The sequence below is a fragment of the Vulpes vulpes genome, chromosome 16 (genome assembly GCF_048418805.1).
Source record: "Vulpes vulpes isolate BD-2025 chromosome 16, VulVul3, whole genome shotgun sequence".
Classification (NCBI taxonomy): Eukaryota; Metazoa; Chordata; class Mammalia; order Carnivora; family Canidae; genus Vulpes; species Vulpes vulpes.
The window spans coordinates 18,449,122-18,470,000 of record NC_132795.1 but is presented as its reverse complement, the minus strand read 5'-3'; the positions used below and the strand labels follow the sequence as shown (position 1 = coordinate 18,470,000).

General features: G+C 38.0%; 1 protein-coding gene across 2 annotated transcripts in view; it reads left to right on the top strand.

Moving 5' to 3' along the window:
- Positions 1-346: 346 nt before the first annotated feature.
- Positions 347-20,879, top strand: part of CD28 (CD28 molecule) — a 31,383-nt gene continuing 10,850 nt past the window's right edge. For both annotated transcript variants that reach the window (XR_011997748.1, XM_072741137.1), the window contains exon 1: positions 347-500. Coding sequence is in view for 1 of the 2 variants with exons in the window: in XM_072741137.1 (XP_072597238.1) it covers positions 446-500 (55 nt within the window). In the remaining variant the exon portion in view is untranslated. The remainder of the gene's footprint in view (positions 501-20,879) is intronic.

Here is a 20,879-nt window from a genome sequence, read left to right as displayed (position 1 = left end):
TTTTGACAGTTTCTCCGGGTGCTTTGAAAGTCTCTCTTCTGTGATTAGCTTTCTTCCTCCTTTAGAATACTTGTTTGTCTGCCCTTAAATTCCTGCTGAATTTTAAGCACTTATTGTCATAGCTCTACTATGTGTGTATGGAGAATAATTCTCATGAGCCCATCATAGAGTAACTGACATTCTTTTTCAGTGACAAGAAAAGCTTGTCTTTAAAAGAAGAGGAAAAGTCTAAAGTCATCAAAACAATGTAATATCCTGTGTGAAATGTTGCAGTCATGATGCCTTGTGGTTTGAGTCCCTTGATCATGTGCCCTGAGGGAAATAAGTTGGGGGTGGCCGTGGTTGACGGAGACACTTAGGCTTTGGCAGGTGCATCCTCAGCTTCCCTCACACTTTGGGCTCCTCAGGGAGGAAGGGGCTGGAGCCCTGGACCACCGTTAGCACAATGATCCTCAGGCTGCTTCTGGCCCTCAACTTCTTCCCCTCGATTCAAGTAACAGGTAAACAATTTTGATTTCCTTTCTCCTCTAAGTTTTTCTTTCAAAGTCTTTGGTTGGCTTGGCTCATCTTAAATTTCGGACGACTTATGAAATTTGGACATTTGAAATGTAGTTTTGCTCTAACATGGCAGCCTGCTATTTAGACACTCACTGGTCTCAGTCTACAGTATAATATTTTAGCAAACAGTCTTTGGAATTAAATAAGTTTTATTTAGCTATTAATTGACACTGCCCCAGGACGGTATCAAAATCATACTTTTTAAGAAAATTTAAAACAACTGCTACAAGCAGCTTGCTTCTGAAAGCTGTGGATTTAGACTGCCAAGATTCATATCACGGATCCATTTCTTACTAGCTAAGCTTAGACTAGTATGTAAACTTTTTAAGCTCCAGTTTTCTTTTCTATAAATTGGGGATGATAATAACCTCATCTCAAGGTCATTGTGGAGATAAAATGAAATAATCTGCATGAAATGCTTAGCACAATCAGAGCTTGGCTTGCAAGATGAATGTTAGTTGTAGTTATGATGTCTACTCGAATTGAACTGAATGTGTCAAAATAAATTTCGGAGTCATCACAGAAGGCTGCACAATATAAATGTCAATAAATTAGTTTCTTTCACAATTGGCTGAAATCTGTTATCTTAGATTAAAAATCCCTTATGTTTCCAATGATGATGAGGAGGATGATACTCCTAACACTATTATAATGGAACTCGATTTCAGATGAAAAGACCAAGGGATAGGAATGTTAATTTGTCCAAGGATATACAGATATTAGTTATTGGAGTCAGAGTCTGAACCACCTTAATCTGACTCTTTAGCCTATGCTCTTGACCATTACACTCTTCTATCTAACATGATGTGGCTTATAATTTTATAGCTCTAGATATATCCAGGGTTAAACAATCTTTGGAAAAATCACAATTCCAAACAGAAAGAGCTTGTTGCTTTGGTGGGCTGGAGACAGGTGTTTGTTCCACTTGTTCTCAGAGTTAGAAAAGTGTCTCACTTGGCTCAAGCTTTGTACTGAGTAATGAGCATATCATAATATTATAAGATAATATAAGATTGTGTGCATATAAGATTATATTATCTAATAATGTGGACATAAATAAGAATAATTATTTTCCTCTTGAAGATACATTGAAAAGCCAGAATCTTCAATTTTCTTTCTCATTTATTTTGGTGGGTGTGGAGACTGCATTATTTGCTGTTCTTGACATCATGTGCATGTGCTCCAAAGGGTATAATTTCCCAACCTGCACAAGTGAAATAGTTACATATGCACCCATCTATTTTGTTGCCTTCTGTGCCAGGGAGCCATTTACAAACTGTGTGTATTTTAAAAAGTGCCCATACAATGAAAGACATAAACTGGTTATGAGCTAGGTTATGTCCCAGTATCTGGTGCCAAGTATTTAGAGCTACCAAATATATTTTAAAATAATCTTTAAAATTTATTTTAAGAAAGTCTTTAAACTGTTTTTAAGGGATCTTTACAATTTATACATTTTTTCATTTAAATTAAATTAGCCAACATACAGTACATAGTTTCAGATGTAGTGTTCAAGAATTCATCAGTTGCATTAACACCCATTGCTCATCACACCACATATCCTCCTTAATACCCATCACCCAATTACCCCATACCTTCTCCTCCACTGCGCCTCCAGCAACTGTCAGTTTGTTTCCTATAGTTAAGAGTTTCTCATGTTTTTTCTCCCTCTCTAATTTCTTTCCCATTCAGTTTTCCCTCCTTTCCCCTGTGATCCTCTGCTGTTTCTTATATTCCACATATGAGTGAAACCATATGATAATTGTCTTTCTCTGATTGACTTGTTTCACTCAGCATAATACCCTCCAGTTCCATCCACGTTGATGTAAATGGTAAGTATTCATCCTTTCTGATGGCTGAATAATATTACATATACATTATATATATGTAAAATATATTATATATGTTACATACATATATATATGTACACCATCTTCTTTATCCATTTCTCTGTTGTGCATGTTACTGTTATGAATGTGCCCCTTCGGATCACTACATCTGTATCTCTGGGGTAAATACTTAGTAGTGTAATTGCTGGGTCATAGGGTAGCTCTATTTTAACTTCTTGAGGAACCTCCATACTGTCTTCTAGATAGGCTGCACCAGCTTGTATTCCCACCAACAATTTAATAGGGCTCCCCTTTCTCCACGTCCTTGCCAACCTTTGTTGTTTCCTATCTTGTTAATTTTAGCCATTCTGACTGGTATAAGGTGGTATCTTATGGTGGTTTTGATTTTAAACTTATTTTTAAACATATTTAAAATTTCTTAATTGTTTACACAGTAAAGGAAAGGATAGACTGAATAGATAGAAAGGAAAGAGAAGCCTCATTCTCACAGCAACCATTTAAGTATTTGTACACAAAATACTTTCCTGATGTGTTCTGTGGACGTCCATCTGTCATCCATCAACTCATTGAATCTCTTTTGAAAATTTTTTTTGTAAGACACAAAGCTTTATATTTTTCCTTTAGAACATTTATTGAAAGGGGGGTTAGCTAAAAACCCTGTTAAGCATACACACACGTGGAACCTTTATTTTCTATTTTGAGGTGCGTATATATTACAAATGCCAACTTATTCCCATAATAATTTTCAAGATTTGATGCTGAGTGGCCATCTAATGAAGTAGGCAAGGGGTAGAGAAGGCAATTCTCTCCGTAATAAAGCTGATGAGATAAAATGACTACAGCATACAAAAATGCATGATCCGTTTTCATCAATGGTGCAAAAACTGCCGTGTGCTATTTGTGTCTCTGTATTCGACCTCCAAAAGAAATTATGGAGAAGGAAATTCTCTGGTCATAGTGTAATTGTCTTCCCTAGCATTAGAGCATTAGAGAGATTTCTGATATGTCTGTGTTGAGGGGTGTGTGTGTGTGTGTGTTTAGGAAGAGCAGTCCTTTTTCCCACTAATTTAAAAATTCTAATTCACTAGCTCACAGCATGGCTCAAAATGGTTATTCTATGGAGGTTCAACCTAACCTGATATTTCATGATTTTCATGATGCTGTATAAAGATCTTTATGGCTAATATAAAGAAGTATAATTTAAGAAGCATGAGGAAACCGTAACTTAGACAATTCCTTTACTAAAGTTACATGTTTTATATGAGATTTGGGTCATTGTGCAATTGAGATCCACAAATTGAGAGGATTTTGTTGGATTTTCAAATATGAGTCCAGCTCAGAACTGTAGTTCTTTGAAAGGGAACCAATTTGTGATTGATGATAGAAGGAGTGTGGATATAATAGATGGCAATGTTTGTAGATTTTTCAGCCAATATTGGTTATTTTTCAGCAAGGTTAATCATCCCGTATGAAGATAAAAATCAGGACAATGCCACTTATTTTTCCAAAAGAGGATTTCGTTTCATTTCTCTCAAACCTCAGCAAATAAACTGTCAGAATGGCCAGTTTGAATGTGATTGATTTCTCCAATGCTTCTGCATTTCCCTTGGAGCTTCTTTTTCTGGCAAAGGCAGAAAGGCAGGAAGATGGTTGGTATTTAAGAAAAAATCATCAGCAAAGCAAGGTAAAGATTTCATTTTTAGTTCAGCAAATGACCCCTTTGAGGTAGTTGTTCACAGAGACAAGTAATTGACCTCTTACAGGGAAGTATTGCTCTGAGGCTGGACATAGAAAAGTAAGAGAGAGACATAAGCATTGAAAAGGCAATATAATCATCAGATTGCCAAAACTGCATGACATTCACTGCACTGTAGCCTGTTTTTTTGGCTGTTAAAAAATTGACTGGGTGTTTTGTCATCTCAAGTAAATCTGATGAGCCATTTCAAATATATAGACTTTGCCTAAGATAGGATATTACTTTTTATTTTTTTAAGGCAACTATCCAGAAAGGACTTCTACAACAAGGACTGTAAAGTCAATATCAATATATAAAGAAAGAAATAAAGAAATAAAAGAAATAAAGAAATAAAATGAGAAGAAAGAAAAAGAAGAAATAAAGAAATAAAATGAGTCATTTTCACAAACTAGGAAGAGAAATGAATCCATGATTGTAACTCTGAAGCTCTCCCATTGAAACCTTTTTTATGGGTGAGGGGTGTGGATCTTGCTCTCTTCTATTTTCATGAGTGGACAAATGCCACATGAGTACCATTCAGCTTTTATCATGTGTGGATATTTTCCTCCAAGCATTTCCTGTATGTAGTGTGCTGACATTTACAAAATGAAAAATTTTATGCCACTGATATCCTAGAAGAAAATTCCATTTGTGGTTTATCATCTCCCAAACAATAGCTCTTTATTAACTAGTATAGGCATCAATAAGGAGACACGATCGCAAACTTTCTTGTCTACAAATCAGAGGGCAGGCAATCTTTCAAAGCACAGTTATTTTGCAGCAGGTCACTGAAAAGGATAAAATTTTTCATTTTTCCCTTTCATCTCAGTTAAATTTTTGCTTGCCTTTTTCTTCAAGAAATTTGCTACTTATGGAACTTCACAGAGGCTGGTACTGTTCTTCTCAGTAGGTGGTTTAGCTGAACCTTTGGAAAAAATGACATCTGGGTGGTTTTGTGACTTGCTGAAGGGGTCTCTGGTTTTCGAAACTGCGTTAAGCAATCTGTCTCTTTTATAGTGACTCCTTGCCTCTTTTGGCCTTGACATGGCTTTGTCATCAAAAAATGGTACCCAGAGCTTTCAGACTGAGAGTTGTTACATAAGAATGGGTCTCTGAAGCTGAGGGGAAGGTAACACAGGCCCCATGGAGAAGTGGTCGCAAAGTAGGTGTCTAACTTTTTGCTTGTCACTCTCATTTTGATGACTCTGAACATCAGAAGAGAGGAGCCTTGGGTGGGGTCAAGGGCTACTTGGTCACTTGTTAGCGGATGTGAAAAAGAGAGTGGAAACTACTTTGGCCTTAGTATTTCAACATTAAGGTCATAGGCATCTTGACTGAATCTATGTGTTACCATACGGGTTACGTGTGTTTCTGTTTTCAGTGCTGGATGAAAACCTGCACTGTGGTGGAGAATTTCTTATTTAACTTTGAGCTGCAACTTTATCTCTGCATCACCATTACCGTCATCTTTTTCATTTGTCATCATCTTCATTATCTGTGGGACTCTGGCTACCAAGGTAACTCTGTTAATGGTTCCTGATGGTGTCATAAATGTCACCCACTCATAGTTCACTCTGACCTCTGATCTAATCAGGGGCCCTTTTTTGCAGTGTCTAAGTGAACTTTGTGGCTCACAATTCACCAAGTAATGCATTGGTTACGGCAGGAACTCCTGTTCATCACCCACTCATTCACACGAGAATCTGCATTATTGACATATCTTACATTGTAAAAGTAACATAGATTCCCTTGTTAGGAATGTAGGTGAGTGATTTTCTTTTTTTTCTTTTCTTTTCTTTTTTTTTTTACTTGCTGAGAAGTGGAGGGTTGTACTTTTCATTGCTTAGGGATACTTGACAGATGATGAAGAGTCAATATCACTGTGCTGTGTCTGCAGCTTCCATGTAACCTGATGACTTTCTTTGATATTGAACACTACTAATAATAAGTCTACATAATTTAAGACCGTCTTTAGGAATATTGGGTCCAGAAGGTTCCACTTCTGATCCACAGACTCTGTTCCATAGAAACTTGGTGAGAATGTTTCCTTTTACTGAAGCTCCCAGGGAGACCAAAAGGGGATCACAAGGTAACTGTTCTCTAAAGTACTAGATTCCTCTTCTGTAAAGTGCCTCTTTTTTCTTACACTTTAGCAAGGCAGGTCTTCATTCGTGTGCTCATTCAATAGGTGTTTATTAACATCTTCTAGGTGCTAGTCTAGGTTCTATGAATGATACAAAAACCCAGTTGGAGCTTCAATGAAGTAAATATGAGAATTGTGAAATCTTTCTAGAAATTTTTTCTTTCAATTTAGCATCATTGTTGATGATTCTCTGTTCATAATAATTTATTTTATGGCAAACAGTTATAAGCGGCAGCATCCACAGAACTGGTGAATTCAGCTACAGACATTTAGAGATGGGTAAGAATTCAGATATCTCTCAAGCTATTGAAATGGAGGTTGTGTTGATGGCTCCTAGAAGATGCTGTTAGAAAGAGGTTTTGCAATGTTTCCCAGCATTTTTTTGGATGATCTAAGGTTGTACCCTTCTTGCTTGGCCAATCAATCTTCTCTTACATCCTAGTATAAGATTCTCAAACTCAAAATTACAGCTTTACTCATCTTTCACTTTATGACCATAGTGTAAGATTCACCTCTTTTGAGGAAGTTCTCCCTGGGTATTCAGCCTTTATTATAGACTTGCAAAAGGAGTTCCAATGGGAGTGTAATTCAATATAGCAAATATTTATTAAAACCTCAGTTATATTTTAATTTCTATTGGAGTCCAAGGAACATAAAAAAAGGAAAAGAAGTATAAAGACTTAGCACAAAAGTACTGCTTGAATAATTAACCAAGTTCTCTCTGCTTTCACAGACTATATGATCCAGTTGAGAAGATTATACATGACAGGATATAGCAGCTGGAAACAGATAACTAACTCTTGGCTACTTCTCCTACTGTTTCATGCCTTAATGACTTTGCATGCATTATTCTTGTAATCAGAAATGTCCCCTACACCTCTCACTTGAAGAAGCCTTTTCTGAAACCCTAAATAGCAAAGTGAAGGACTTCTTTCCTTCTCAGGGTTCCCAACATTTTTATTGTGCATTGATGCATCTTTTCACCACCCCCCCCCCCCCCCCCGACTATGAGCTCCTTGTAGGCAGGATCATGTCTTAATCATCATAACTTCTTGGCACAGTGCTGGAAGCATTAAAGGTGTTCAACAAATGTTTGTTGAAGAAGGAAATGAATGAGTTAGTACTAAAATGGGGAAGCATAACAAACATTCTACTAAGATTAATATACAATAGTAATGATTTATGGAGAGTTTGGAATTGAACTGGACATTAAAGCTAGGTATGATTTGAATAGATGATGTTATTAATAATAATTGCTAGCTAATACTTATTTTGCACTTATAATGTACCGGGTACTGTTCCACCTAGCTTTCCCTATATTAAATCATTTATTCTTCCCTGAAATCTTATGAAACAGTTACTATTATTAGCTTATCTGTAAGATGAGGAAACCTGAAGCGTGGAACAAATAGAGCAACGTGCTTGTGATCACATAGCTAGTAAGTGAGTAAATCCATACACTTGCTCCAGGGTTCATATTCTTACCAACTCCCTGTTACCTCAGGAGGGAAAAGCAATAAAATAAAGAAATTACACCAGGAATACTGTTCTGTATTCTTGGCCAGGACTGAATGTGTGGAGGTGTGGAAATATAGGGTAGAAACAGGTCAAACCAAGGACTGAATACTGATACCACAAGTTCAGACTTCATTTTCAAGGCATTGTGATGCAGCTGGAAGTTTCTGGAAGCAGGATGGTCTAGAATATGTGGAGACTAGTGGCAAAGGAAATCATGTTATAACACTCTGCCACTTTGCCAGGAAGAGGGGTAGGAGATAAGAATTTGGGTAGAAAGTGTGGGAAGAGAAAGAAGTGACATTTCTGGAGAAAGTTTGAAAAGTAGAAATTCCAGGATTTTGCACCAGGCTTTTTTTTTTTTTTTAAAGGATTTTATTTATTTATTCATGAGAGACACACAGAGAAAGGCAGAGACAGGCAGAGGGAGAAGCAGGCTCCCTGTGGGGAGCCTGATGTGGGACTCGATCCCAGGACTCCAGGATCATGACCTGAGCCAAAGACAGATGCTCAACCACTGAGCGACCCAGGCACCTCTGTGCCAGGCTTTGAAAGAGAGGGAGGGATCAAGAGTGATGCCAAGGCTTTTGGCTTAATAGAGGAATGGTGGTATGACCACCTGAAATCAAGATGTTGTACAACTGAGTTTTGGAGTAAAATAGTGTTTACTTTTAGGTGCAATGAGTTTGAGTAAAGCTTTGAAATGGCAGAAAGATGTCCAGCACAAACCTGAAGCTATAGGAGCAGGATAAGAAGAAAATATCTAGGAATCCTCATCTTTGGAGTAAAACTGGTATCATGGTAATGGATGACTAGTGGAAAGGAGAGAGTATAACTGTAGAAAAGCAGAGAGCTGAACTGAATCTGGAAAACTGCTCTGGTTAGGAGTCAGCCAAAGAGGGTGATGAACCAGTGAAAGAAACAGAGAATGTGTTTGGAGAGATAAAAGGAGGAAAGAGGCTCGATAGAACATCACTAAAGCCAAAGGAGGAAAGAATTTCACAGAGAGTGCTTAGTAGTATTAACTGTATAAGAGAAGAAGTGAACAGTGGCTTGGGAAGGCTATTGATTTTGACTAAAAGGAGGCCAGTTGGGACTTTTGAGCTTAGAATGGTGGGGAAGGAAGATAAGACTTCAAAAGGTCAAGAAAAAGTAGAGGGGAACAAAATAGAGAAAGAGAGGAAATTGCTAGGTAAAATGAAGACAGTTGGGAACTTCTATCACCTATAGTGTTCACCATTTCTTGTACATGGTAGCTATGTAACAAATATTTGCAAACAGTATCTCCCTGTGTTTTTTCAATAAAGAATGTAGTACTTGCCCTTGGCTTTAGAGAGGCCATGTCTGTTATTCTACCCCTTGCCCTCTTTTTTTCAAACTTAAAAGCTAAAGCCACTGATTTCTCAAGGTTGGGGGGATATGACTAGGAGTTTTAGTCTGTTGATCTGTGACAAAACTTTTCTAGGCCTTCATTTCCTTGTCTAATACATGAGGGGATTGGACTTGAAGACATCTCAGATATGTTTCTGGTTTAAAAATGCTCCTTATGTGGAATAAAAATGCTAGCTTTTATCAGTTTTAACATGAAAACTCAACCACTCCACTCCTTGGTGAATGCTCTTATGATCTGAGAGAGAAAATACAAAGAACTGCCAAGCAGCCATCTCTGAAATTGCTCGGAGAGATTGCAAACTATGATGTTAGGTACGAAGATGCTTAGAAATTGTGGCAGGACTTGGCCTTTGCTCTTTCTCCTCCACCTTCCTATGTAATATTAAGCTTCCACATAGTAATTATTTTTCAAACTTTTAGGTCATGACGTTAGGCTAGAAGATTCTGTATGTGCCAAGGTGGCCCCGCGGAGGCTCTTTGGAGATGTAAGATTGAATTATTGTCATATTGTTTATGTAGAAGAATATAAAGCTCTGGTTACTTACTATTTGGACTACAGGTACCCTTTTAGGGTAATAAAATTGGATATTTGGGAATGGTTTGGCAGCTTCTATGTGAGTTCAGGTACTCTGCTTTGTTGGCCTTTTAGAATATTCTTCTAGTACAGGAGCTGAGAGGACAACTGTAGACCTTTGAATTGTAGAGGCTGGGTCACATCACATCCATTTACATTGCTTTGTTTAGGAAGTTTCAGTCCTGGAGCGTTTATACCCTGCATTGCTGGGCAGTGTCTCTGAGCATTAGGGATAGATGATGCAGGAAATGGCTTTCAGCATGTTTAATATTAACTGTCATCCTAATAGAGAGGACATCCTGATATACATATCTGACTTTTTTGAGCTCGAGTCCAACACATCCAACTCTTGGAGCTTTCCTGCAGGATGTTTTACTCATCCCTCAAGCCTAGGATATTTAAAACTGAACCCAACAGCTTTTTTCCAAACAAATTTCCTCTCTTCACTTAACCTAATTTTGCCAACAGTGCTTCTCTTCTACTTTCACCCTCATGCAGCCCACAAACTCTGTTATTTTTTATTCTTGTTCACCTCCAGTGAGCACAACCAAACACCATTCCTTGTCTGTTCTTTCCATCCCAGCTGCCCCTTCTGCACCTCAGGCCCTGTGAGCTCACATCAAAGCTATTGCAACAGCCTCCCGATTGGTCACTGTCTCCGTACTACCCTCTCTCCAGCTAGTGCCCTCTGCGCTACTGTGCTAACTTTCCCAAAGGGGCACTTATCACCCTATTCTCAATTCAGGTGTCTTTAAAGTCTCCTGTTGCATTTCTAGTAAAATCTATGTGCCTTTCTTGGCATTAAAAGCTCTCTTTTATTGGTATCAGGCATCTTTACCTATTTCCTCTTTGTGTAAATGGAATGCTCTGTTGGTCCCCAATAAATCTTTATATTAAAAGTTATTTCCTTCATCTTAGTCTGACTTATGGCCCAGCTAAAGACCAGTCTGTCTGCATAAAAACCTCCAGATAATCTTGTCTGGAAACAAGGCCTCTTTTATATGACTGTCCGTACTATGGCTTTGGAGTATAGCTAATTGTATATTTACCTTAGGATTTTTCCTAGAAGAAAGAGGTGCATCTTTTATATCTTCCATCTCCCAAAAACCTAGTATATTTGGCTCTATTATTTATTTACTGAATAAATGCGTGACTTTGTCATGGCAGAAGTCAGGATACCAAAGAACAATTTTCTGACCCATTGAAATTTCTATTCTGAAAGTACTCATTGACCATTTTGATAATTTTCCTCTCTTCATAATTAATGACTAAGTACTCAGTTGGGACTTTTTGCTACTGAACTATTTGACCTTTGAGTTACTTTCTGACAGTTGCATGAAGCACAATAGTTATTTAAAAGGACAAGAACAAATGTCCTCTACACTACAGTGTCTTCCTCTGTACAAACATGGATGAGGGTGAAACATGGAGCTTAGATTGGTGCTGGTTAACAGCAGCTTATTGAGTAAATTTATTAGGTTTCTATTTCTATTTTTATTCCTACTTATCTGTAGACATTTGTATTTGCTTAACCAAGGTCTATAGATTTTGTATAATAATCACCAATGTGCTTGACAGAACTGATAGTTGTACACACACAATCTTGGGCAGGGCTCGTCCCATGGCCTGTTTCTCTGAACAAAGTCATTGCATCTGTCATGGTGGCCTTCTCTATACAATTCTCTTTCCTTCTGGTTCTGGTAACCTCACCCTGGTCATGCCCTTTTATACCTAAGGGTGGTCATAACTCTGCTTCCATGAGCTATAGTTTCTAGCATTTGCCTTGTGGTTCCACACCTTTGCCAACAGTCCTAAATCTTCCTCCTGTTACCCAATTTTGAGTGTGCTGCCTGTTTTCTGCTGGAGTCCTGAATGAGACAACATATATGTATACACAACATGCCTTTTCAAGGCCCTTTTGTAGGGGGAGCTTTCCTTAAATCTTTATTCCTTGTGAAAATGGGGAGAGTTTCAAGATGACAGCCACTGGAAAACCAGAGAGAATGATCGCAAAGTTATTTTGAAAATGTAATGTGTGTTACTTTTTTTTTCATTTTAACATGAATTTCAGAGAGTCTGGAGCCATTTAAGGTATACTAGGTCATTCATAGCTTTGTTTTTATCTTCCTAGTAGCTCAAAGAAGATGGCGAAATCTGATGAATGCTTTGTACTCCTCTTTCTCACATCTGTAGGAGACTGAGCCACCAGCTAGAGTTACCAGAGCCACAGACAGAGGAAAGAGCCACTTTCCTCCCAGAAGGCACAGTTGGTCTCACAGGTTCCTGAGCAAACACTGGGTTGGCCTGTGAGCAAGCCTACCCTTTATGGAGCCTAAAAAGGAGCAAGTGGTCAAATGGCCACGTGTTGAAGGGTATCCTAGGCCTGAACAGGAAATACACTCAGAGGAAAGTTACAGTAACTTCACCAACTGTGTGTGGTCAGGAGGGAGGTACTCTATGCCAAGGAAACCAGCGTCATCTTCGCATTGTATTCACAAACACCACAGGGCAAGATGGTTGAAAATAGAAAGCTTTCATTTTCTTTGGTTCCTGCCTGACACATTAAATTCTGTTCAGTCAGGATTTTAAAAAAGGAAACGACGTGATTAGGATCTTACGACCTGATTTTTAAGCTGCAAGAGAAACTGTGATGTGTAAGAGATAGAACCCAATAAAGTTCTTAGGAGGTTCCGAAAGAAAGTCACGTTGCTAACTAAAGACTTATTATATCTCCTTTTACTGCTTCTTTTATGTCTCAGTGCAAATGTCAGTTTTGAGTGCTGACACTCAAACTGGGTCTACTCCACTCTCTGGGTCACTAGTCTTTAGGTGCCATTCTGTTTCTCTATGATGCTACGATGGAGAAAAGGAAAGATGGCATATTATACATTAAACATGATAAATATATGTGATTCACAAAGGTCCCGAGTTTAAGAATTTGCCCAATTAGGCTTAGACTGAAAAGTGACTTTATGTATTAACTGATTTCATGTTCAGAGTGTTGCATGATTGTTGGTTGTGGATCTGAAATAATATATAAGAGATATTTCATGTGACAGTATTTATTGTCTGTAGATCTTATCTGCGATCCATCTATGACCTTCAGGAAGTCTCTGAAATCATAAGCAAAATGTTTTGTGCGTGTGCATTACAGACAAAGTTTGGAAACATACTTTTTCTAAATATGGCCATGATATCAAGTGAATCTGCTGAACGCAGAAAGTTGGTTTCCTATTCATTCATGATTTCAAACATTATTCTTCGAAACATAAATAAATAATCTTAGCTCTTCCATTATTTGTGTGACCTTGTTTAAAAAGTCATTTACCTTTTTTTTTGTTTTCAGTTGTCTCTTCTATAAGGTTTGACTTAAATCATCTCCAACATTCCTTCCAACTGAGCACTTTTTCCAGGCTGGTACTCCAGGAAAATGGTGCAGAAAGTGGAGTTTAACTTAGTTTTGTCCCGATTCCACTCCATTTATTCTCCTACTCAATGGTATTTTCCTCCCTAACTCACTTCTAGTACCATCCAATTATCCATCCAACTTTGAGAAGATCTAGAATCAATCACTGAAATTGTGCTGAAATTTTGATGCAGCAGAAGAGAGGGAAAATAATAATAAATTAGAAATCATGAAGCATGAGCCAAGTCCTAAAGGTCACTTGTCCTATAAACTTTGGCAATTTGTTTGACCTCTTTTTTTTTTTTTTAAGATTTTATTTATTTATTCATGAGAGACACAAAGAGAGAAAGGGGCAGAGACAGAGGCAGAGGGAGAAGCAGGCTTCATGCAGGAAGCCCGACATGGGACTCGATCCCGGGTCTCCAGGATCATGACCTGGACTGAAGGCGGCGCTAAACCGCTGAGCCACCCGGCCTGCCAATTTTGACCTCTTTAACCTCAGTTTCCCCATCTGTGAGATGGGCATAAAGATGACCATCCTATTTATTTACTTCACAGGTTAACACGGAGTTCATATGAGATAAAATAGGAAAAAGCACTTTGTAGCCCTATGAATGTAGGCCACAATTACTAATTTAAATCAATGTGTTTCCCACATTGCATTTTAGGCTTCATCTTCTTTTGAAATCCAACCTTGCTGTGAGGAAGGGACTAAGTTCCTTCTCTGGTGCTTGGAACCACACCTGAGAGATGGTTATCCACTCTCTTGTGCAGAGAGTTGACAGTTATTAATATAGTAATTGAATCTTTTACAATAGACAAAAAGAGATTTTTTTTTTTTTTTGGTAACCAATTCTCAGGGAAGCACAAGTAACTTCCAATTTTCTAAAAGTCAACTGTATCACAAGATTCAAGATTATCTGTGGGAAATCTTTTAGCTCTCACTGACTTACTTATAAGGGGCAGATAAGTACCTTTTCACCTCTAATCTTACTCTTCATGTTGCCTGTTGTTAAGGAGGAGTTGTGAGGGAAAGAGGTTTGAGGTTACAGCTTCCTGCCTCCACACCTTTAGCTGATTTAGCTGCTAGGAAAGGCTTTGAAAGCAAAGCACTAAATTCATCATCAAAACAACTTGTCAATTCAGTTAGAGAAATGTCAGCCAAGCGAATCTTTTGATACCAGAAGCAAATATAATTGATGGATTGAGAATGTTTCTCTTTTAATGCAGTTGGTTTGACCTAGGTGGATCTTGCCTAACTATTCAAAAGAAGGAAAACCAAATATCCACAGAGAAAGGCTAGTTCTGCTAAGATCAAATTAACCTGAGAAGGGTGCTTTTCACTTGACATGAACTAAAAAGTGAAAAGGAATCAAATACAAGTTAGTATGGGGAAGCTAAATATTTCTCTAGTTTCTTCTGAGTCTGGGTACATTCTTAAATTTTACAATGTATTCATAAATTATTTGAAGTCCTGTGGATTCCCTGATACTCAGAAAACTAAAATACATTTCAAAGCCAAATATCATTTGATGTTTCCATTATTGGTAGCTGTGACTTATCCATATTAATATTCCACTCCCATTGAGTAAGGGGTATGCATTTTCAGTGCTCTATTTTAAGAAAAAAATAAGAATTATTGTACCTACTGTAAGTTATAATGATCATGAATATAATGATATATTCAATATTATTTAGAGAAATTGGTTATCTTTTTCTACCACCAAAAGTGAATTTCCTTCAGTTAGTATCTCTCTCAAAGCAGATGAAGATTTTGAAGTCCTATAAGATGGTTTCCTACTTAGGCTTCTTGTGAATGATTGACATGAACCAAGGTGGGACCAAGGGCTATCAGGATATAAGTGTTGAAAATAAGAAGTTCTATCAGCCAATCCTTAACTTGGGTTGAACCCTAAGCTAGAAGACCATTGCCACACCCTAGAACATATTTGGCAAACCACATGAAGCACAACACCTAACTTTAAAATTATGTGTTGATATGGAAGACACAAAAGTAAACATTGACAAATACATTGGGCATCTCTTTTTCATCAAATGGCCACGTAATCAATATTTTTCAAGCTCTTTCCAAATAAAATATTAGTACAAGGAGTCAAATAAAAAAAGACTTTTCCTTCCCCTTTGTAGTTGTTGGATGCGCCATTAACCAGGAGAATATTGAATATATAATGGTCAGTCAAGACACTGAGATCTTGAATTGCTCTTCTCTGAGAGATTTCTCAATTTGTAGTGCTGAAGTAGAATGGGTTCAGAGAAATCCCCTTAATCATGCTGAAGTTTGAGTTTGGAGGCCCCATGATGAACAAAAAAAAAACCCATCTATCTTCTAGTTACCTCACTATATCATGCTTTGTGAAGGAAAAACCAGTTCAGGAGAGAAATCCACCATTTCTCCCTTGTGAAAACAGAAAACAGTAAACTAAGCTCCAGGGAGTCAGCTGTGTCCCCAGAAACCTTGAGGTAACTAGTATTTTCTTTGCAGTGATCTCATAGGCTGGAAGGTTGTCTTTTTCATAGCCCAGATATCTAAACTTCACCTCAGTTTCTCATAATGAGTGAAGAAGAGTTGTAGGCAAAAGAAAAACAAACAGTGTCACTTACTAGCTGGTCTGTATGGCGTGAGGATAATCATTTTAAGCTCCTCTCTCCCTCACCACATCTAAGCCAATGCTGAGTTCTGTCAGTTTTAACCTATAAATATTTCTTGAGTTCATCCACTTCTCTGTAACCATAGTTCAGGCCCTTGTCACCTCATGCCTAGGCCACTACGATTGTAACCTAACTGGTCTCCATGTTTTAATACTTACGCCCTTCAAATTTACCTTCCACGTTTTTACCAAAGGGATATATATAAAATGAAATCATCTGTTGCTTAAGACACTTCAATAGGCCCAAGCTGTGAACCAAGCTTGTTTTGCCAATCTTGTCTTTTGTAAGTCATGGTCCAGCAAAACTGGGAGGCAGCTATAAATCCCTACATCTGCCTTGCTCTTTCTCACCTCCTTATCTCCTCGGCATAGACTCTTCTTTTTCCTCTCTTCGTATTGTATTCCCTGTAGTCTATTCCCTATTGTATTCCCTGTAGTATGTACCATTACCTCACATCTTATTCTTGACCACACCCTTTCCTACTTCATTTCACCCCCCTGACACAGAGACTCATCTTGCTAGGCTTTTACTTAATAAACATGTTGAATAAATGTATGCATGCTTCAACACTCAGGTCAGCAGTCACTTTTACAAATCCTTAGCTGGTTCTCCAATTGCCCACAGAAATGCTGGAGTGATACAAGGCAACATATTAAGCAAACTTAGTATAGATAGATATATCTATACTAGATATATAGATATATCTGAAGTATATATCTGAAGATATATCTGAAGTATAGATAGATACTAGAGCTTCTCTTCTTTCTTCCCTCTCCCTCTCATCTCTCCACCTCACTGTGGGTGCTGGGAGAAGGAAGCCAATCTGGGTCACAATTAAGGGTTTCTTTCCAGCTTTCTTCAGTTTCCCTGGTTATGCTCCCTTTTATTACCTTGGCAAAGAAGTCCTCTTCTCATTTTTTTCCTTATATCAGACCTTGAAGACACAGTGGGAAGAATTTGGCCTCCCCTCACAACAAAATCTGAATAATTAGTAACAGAAACAATCTCTTGGAGGGCTCAGTAAGCAGAAATACCTACACCTAACCTGGACTCCCTGAAAAGCAGGGGGAGATGCTGACATTTCTTGCTGGGTTTGGTTCTTCTAATCAGAACTGGCCTGGCGACTCTTTTAAGTAAACAAAGAATAAAACCAAGCAAAATAAAGCACAACAAAAAACAAGTCAAATTTCCCTATCATGACAGGCTGAACCTTTTGGTTCCTTACATGTGCTTTTCAGTGCTTTCGAGAGTGTGTTTGAATGAACAATACATTGAATGAACAATGAAGCTAACATTGTTGAGACACAAATTTTGAGTAAGAATTTAATGAGATGGTAATCAGACTTTGCTGCTGATAACCACGATACAGCCAGATTACCATCTTTCACTTATTGATTATTTAATGAGATTCTATTATTCACAAAGTTGTATACAAAGAAATGTAACAGATTGTCCTTGCTCACAGAAGACCCAGAAACTGGAAGTCTAGAGGAAATAAACACACACAAATGAAAAGCTCAAAGCATATGAAACAAGGGGCATTCAACATGTATAGCCTGACCAAATGGCAAATGAGTGATACAGATAGTAATCATTTTGAGATCTGAGAAGGGAGAAAAACTCTAGGCCATGAAATTAGTTAACAAAGTACGGAAAGATTAATGCATAGACAGTATGTTGCTGGGATGTTGACTTAATCTGGCTAGTTGGGAGGATTGGGTTTGAGGAGGTGAGGCTGGAAAAGCCTGTGGGGGCCCATGAATTAAGGATGAGAAATGAGTTTTCAATTGTTAAATCACTGGTTCTCAAACTTGACTGCAAATTAGAATCTCCTGAGAAACTAAAAATACTAATGTCTGGGTCCTCTACATGGAGATTCTAATTAAATTAGCTGGGGAATCAAGGGTTTTTAAAATTGCAGCTGATTCTAATATGCTGTCAGCTTGAGAAATACTTAACAAGCACATAAAAGGGGATCCCTGGGTGGCTCAGTGGTTTAGTGCCTGCCTTCAGCCCAGGGTGTGATCCTGGAGTCCTGGGATCGAATCCCACATTGGGTTCCCTGCATGGAGCTTGCTTGCCTGCTTCTCTCTCTGCCTCTGTCCCTCTGTCTCTCATGAATAAATAAATAAAAATTTAAAAAAGCACATAAAAAATGCTCACCATCATTAGTCATTTGAGAAATGGGTATCAACCCACAATAAGATACTGTTTCATATCCACCAGAATGGCTATAGTAAAAAAAAAAAAAAAGAACAATAACAAGTGTTGGCAAGGAGGTGGAGAAATCAGAATCCTCACACACTGGTGGTAGAAATGATAAATAGTGCAGTTGCTTTGGAAAACAGTTTGTCAGCTCCTCAAAAAGTTAGACATAGGGCATCCCTGGTGGCACAGCGGTTTGGGGCCACCTGCAGCCTGGGGTGCGATCCTGGAGACCCAGGATCGAGTCCCGCATCGGGCTCCCTGCATGGAGCCTGCTTCTGCCTCTGCCTGTGTCTCTGCCTCTCTCTCTCTGTGTCTATGAATAAATAAATAAAATCTTAAAAAAAAAAGTTAGAGTTACTGTATAATCTAGCAATTCCACTCCTGGTACACACCCAAGAGAACTGAAAGCATATGTCCACACAAAAATATGTATATGAAGTTCATAGCAGTATTATCCATAATAGCAAAAAAGTGAAAGCAAATGATGAATGGAAAAACAATGTGGTATATCTATACAATAGGATATTATTTAGCCATGAAAAGGAATAAAGTTCTGATACATTTTACAACATAAATGAACCTTGAGAACATGATGCTAAGTGAAAGAAGTCAAATGAAAAAGGCCATATATTGTATGATCCCATTTATATGAAATGCCCAGAATAAGCAAATCCATAGAAACAGAAAATAGTTCAGTAGTTGCCAGAGGCTAGAGGGAAGGAGGAATGGGGGGTGGTTGCTAATGGGTATGGGATTTCTACTTGGGGGCAATAAAAATACAATATTCTGGAATTACTGGCAATCTATTGGTAATTTGTGAATATAATAAAAACTACTGCCAGAGGGAAGGCAGGTGGAGGGATGGGCAAAATGGGTGAAGGGGAGCAGGAGATATGGCTTCCACTTGTGGAATGAGTAAGTCATGGGAATAAATAGTGCAGCATAGGAAATACAGTCAGTGGTATTGTAATATTGTTGTGTAGGACAGATGGTAGCTACATGGTGATGAGCTTAGCATAACTATAGAGTTGTTGAATCCCTATGTGATACACCTGAAACTAATGTAATGTGTATCAACTATCCTCAAAGAAGACATAACAAAACGCAATCACTGAATTGTATACTTTAAAAGGGTCAATTTTATTTACTTATTTAATTAATTAATTTTCGTATATTTTTTTATTGGAGTTAGATTTGCCAACATATAGCATAATACCCAATGCTCATCCCGTCAAGTGCCCCCCTCAGTGCCCGTCACCCAGTCACTAAAAGGGTGAATTTAAAAAAAAAGAGTGGGGATCCCTGGGTGGCGCAGTGGTTCGGCCCGTGCCTTTGGCCCAGGGCGCGATCCTGGAGACCCGGGATCGAATCCCACATCGGGCTCCCGGTGCATGGAGCCTGCTTCTCCCTCCGCCTGTGTCTCTGGCTCTCTCTCTCTCTCTCTGTGACTATCATAAAAAAAAAAAAAAAAAAAAAAAAACAGTAAAAAAAAAAGAGTGGCTTTATGATACCTGAACTATATCTCAATAAGTTGTGTAAAATAAATGAGAAAAAAAACAGTACAAATCCTTTCTCCAGGCCAGCATAGACTAATTAAATAAGAATTTCTGGAAATGGGATCTGGACATAGGTTTTTTTTATTTTTTATTTTATTTATTTTAAGTTCTTAATGTGTAGCCAGGGTTGAGAACAATGCAGGTGATGAAAAGCTACTAGTGACTTAATTCTATTTATCTCCCTTTTTCCCAAAGCAAAAACAAAACACCTGAGCACTTGAATGCAAATCCAGGTTAAGCTTTAGGTTTTATTTTAATAGATTTTTATTTTATTTGGCTCTTCAGTGTAGGTATGTGGGGTATTGCTTCAAAAAATCTTTTTTTAAAAAAATGCAAACAGGTAGACAATTATTAGCATACCTCAAAATAATGGCTTTTTTTTTGGTTTGTATTAAATTTTGAATCAGAGACACAAAGCCATTCATTATTTTAGAGTAACAGAAAATTTAGAGAAATTTGCAAAGTTGATTCTTAATGGTTAAGTGGTCTATTTCTCAGGTGGTCATAGTTTACTTGGGTTTTTAGTTGTAGCTTTACTCACCATCTGTTCAGCGATTTTAGACAAATCATCTAATATTTCTAGGCCTCATGTCATTAAAAAAAGGAATATATTATCATGTGCCAGGCAATGGGATCTAGTGGGAAACAAGAGGGAATAGATGTGTTCTCTTTCTCATTTAGGTTATAATACCTAGCTTCAGATACTTTGCTTTGAAAGTGAAGAGATTGAACTAGATAGTCTCCATATTCTTTGATCATTTACTGGAATAGGATAAAGGTAGAAAAATGGGGTAGATGGGACGCTAGGGTGGCTTAGCAGTTGAGCGTCTGCCTTTAGCTCAGGGTGTGATCCTGGAGTCCTGGGATCGAGTTCCACATCAGGCTCCCTATGTGGAGCTGCTTTTCCCTCTGCCTGTGTCTCCCCACCCCCCTCTATGTCTCTCATGAATAAATAAATAAAATCTTAAAAAAAAAAAAAAAAAGAAAAATGGAGTAGAGGGGGAGCTCTTGTATACCTCTTCTATCTCCCATGACTTAAGGGAACAAAATGTGAAGAAGTTCTTGAGAAGGCTTCTCACAATTTGCTATGGAAGGTAAGTTAAACTCTTTGGTTATGTTTTCTCTTACTCTTCTTCATCCCACTCTTGGAATGGCCAATAAACAAAGTCCCAATGTTTCATTTGAATTCCTTCACAAAAGCCTCTATCACAACGTAAAACCAAATCAATTTGTGTATCTATGTCAGGTGTTAAAAAGCCATTTCCAAGGATT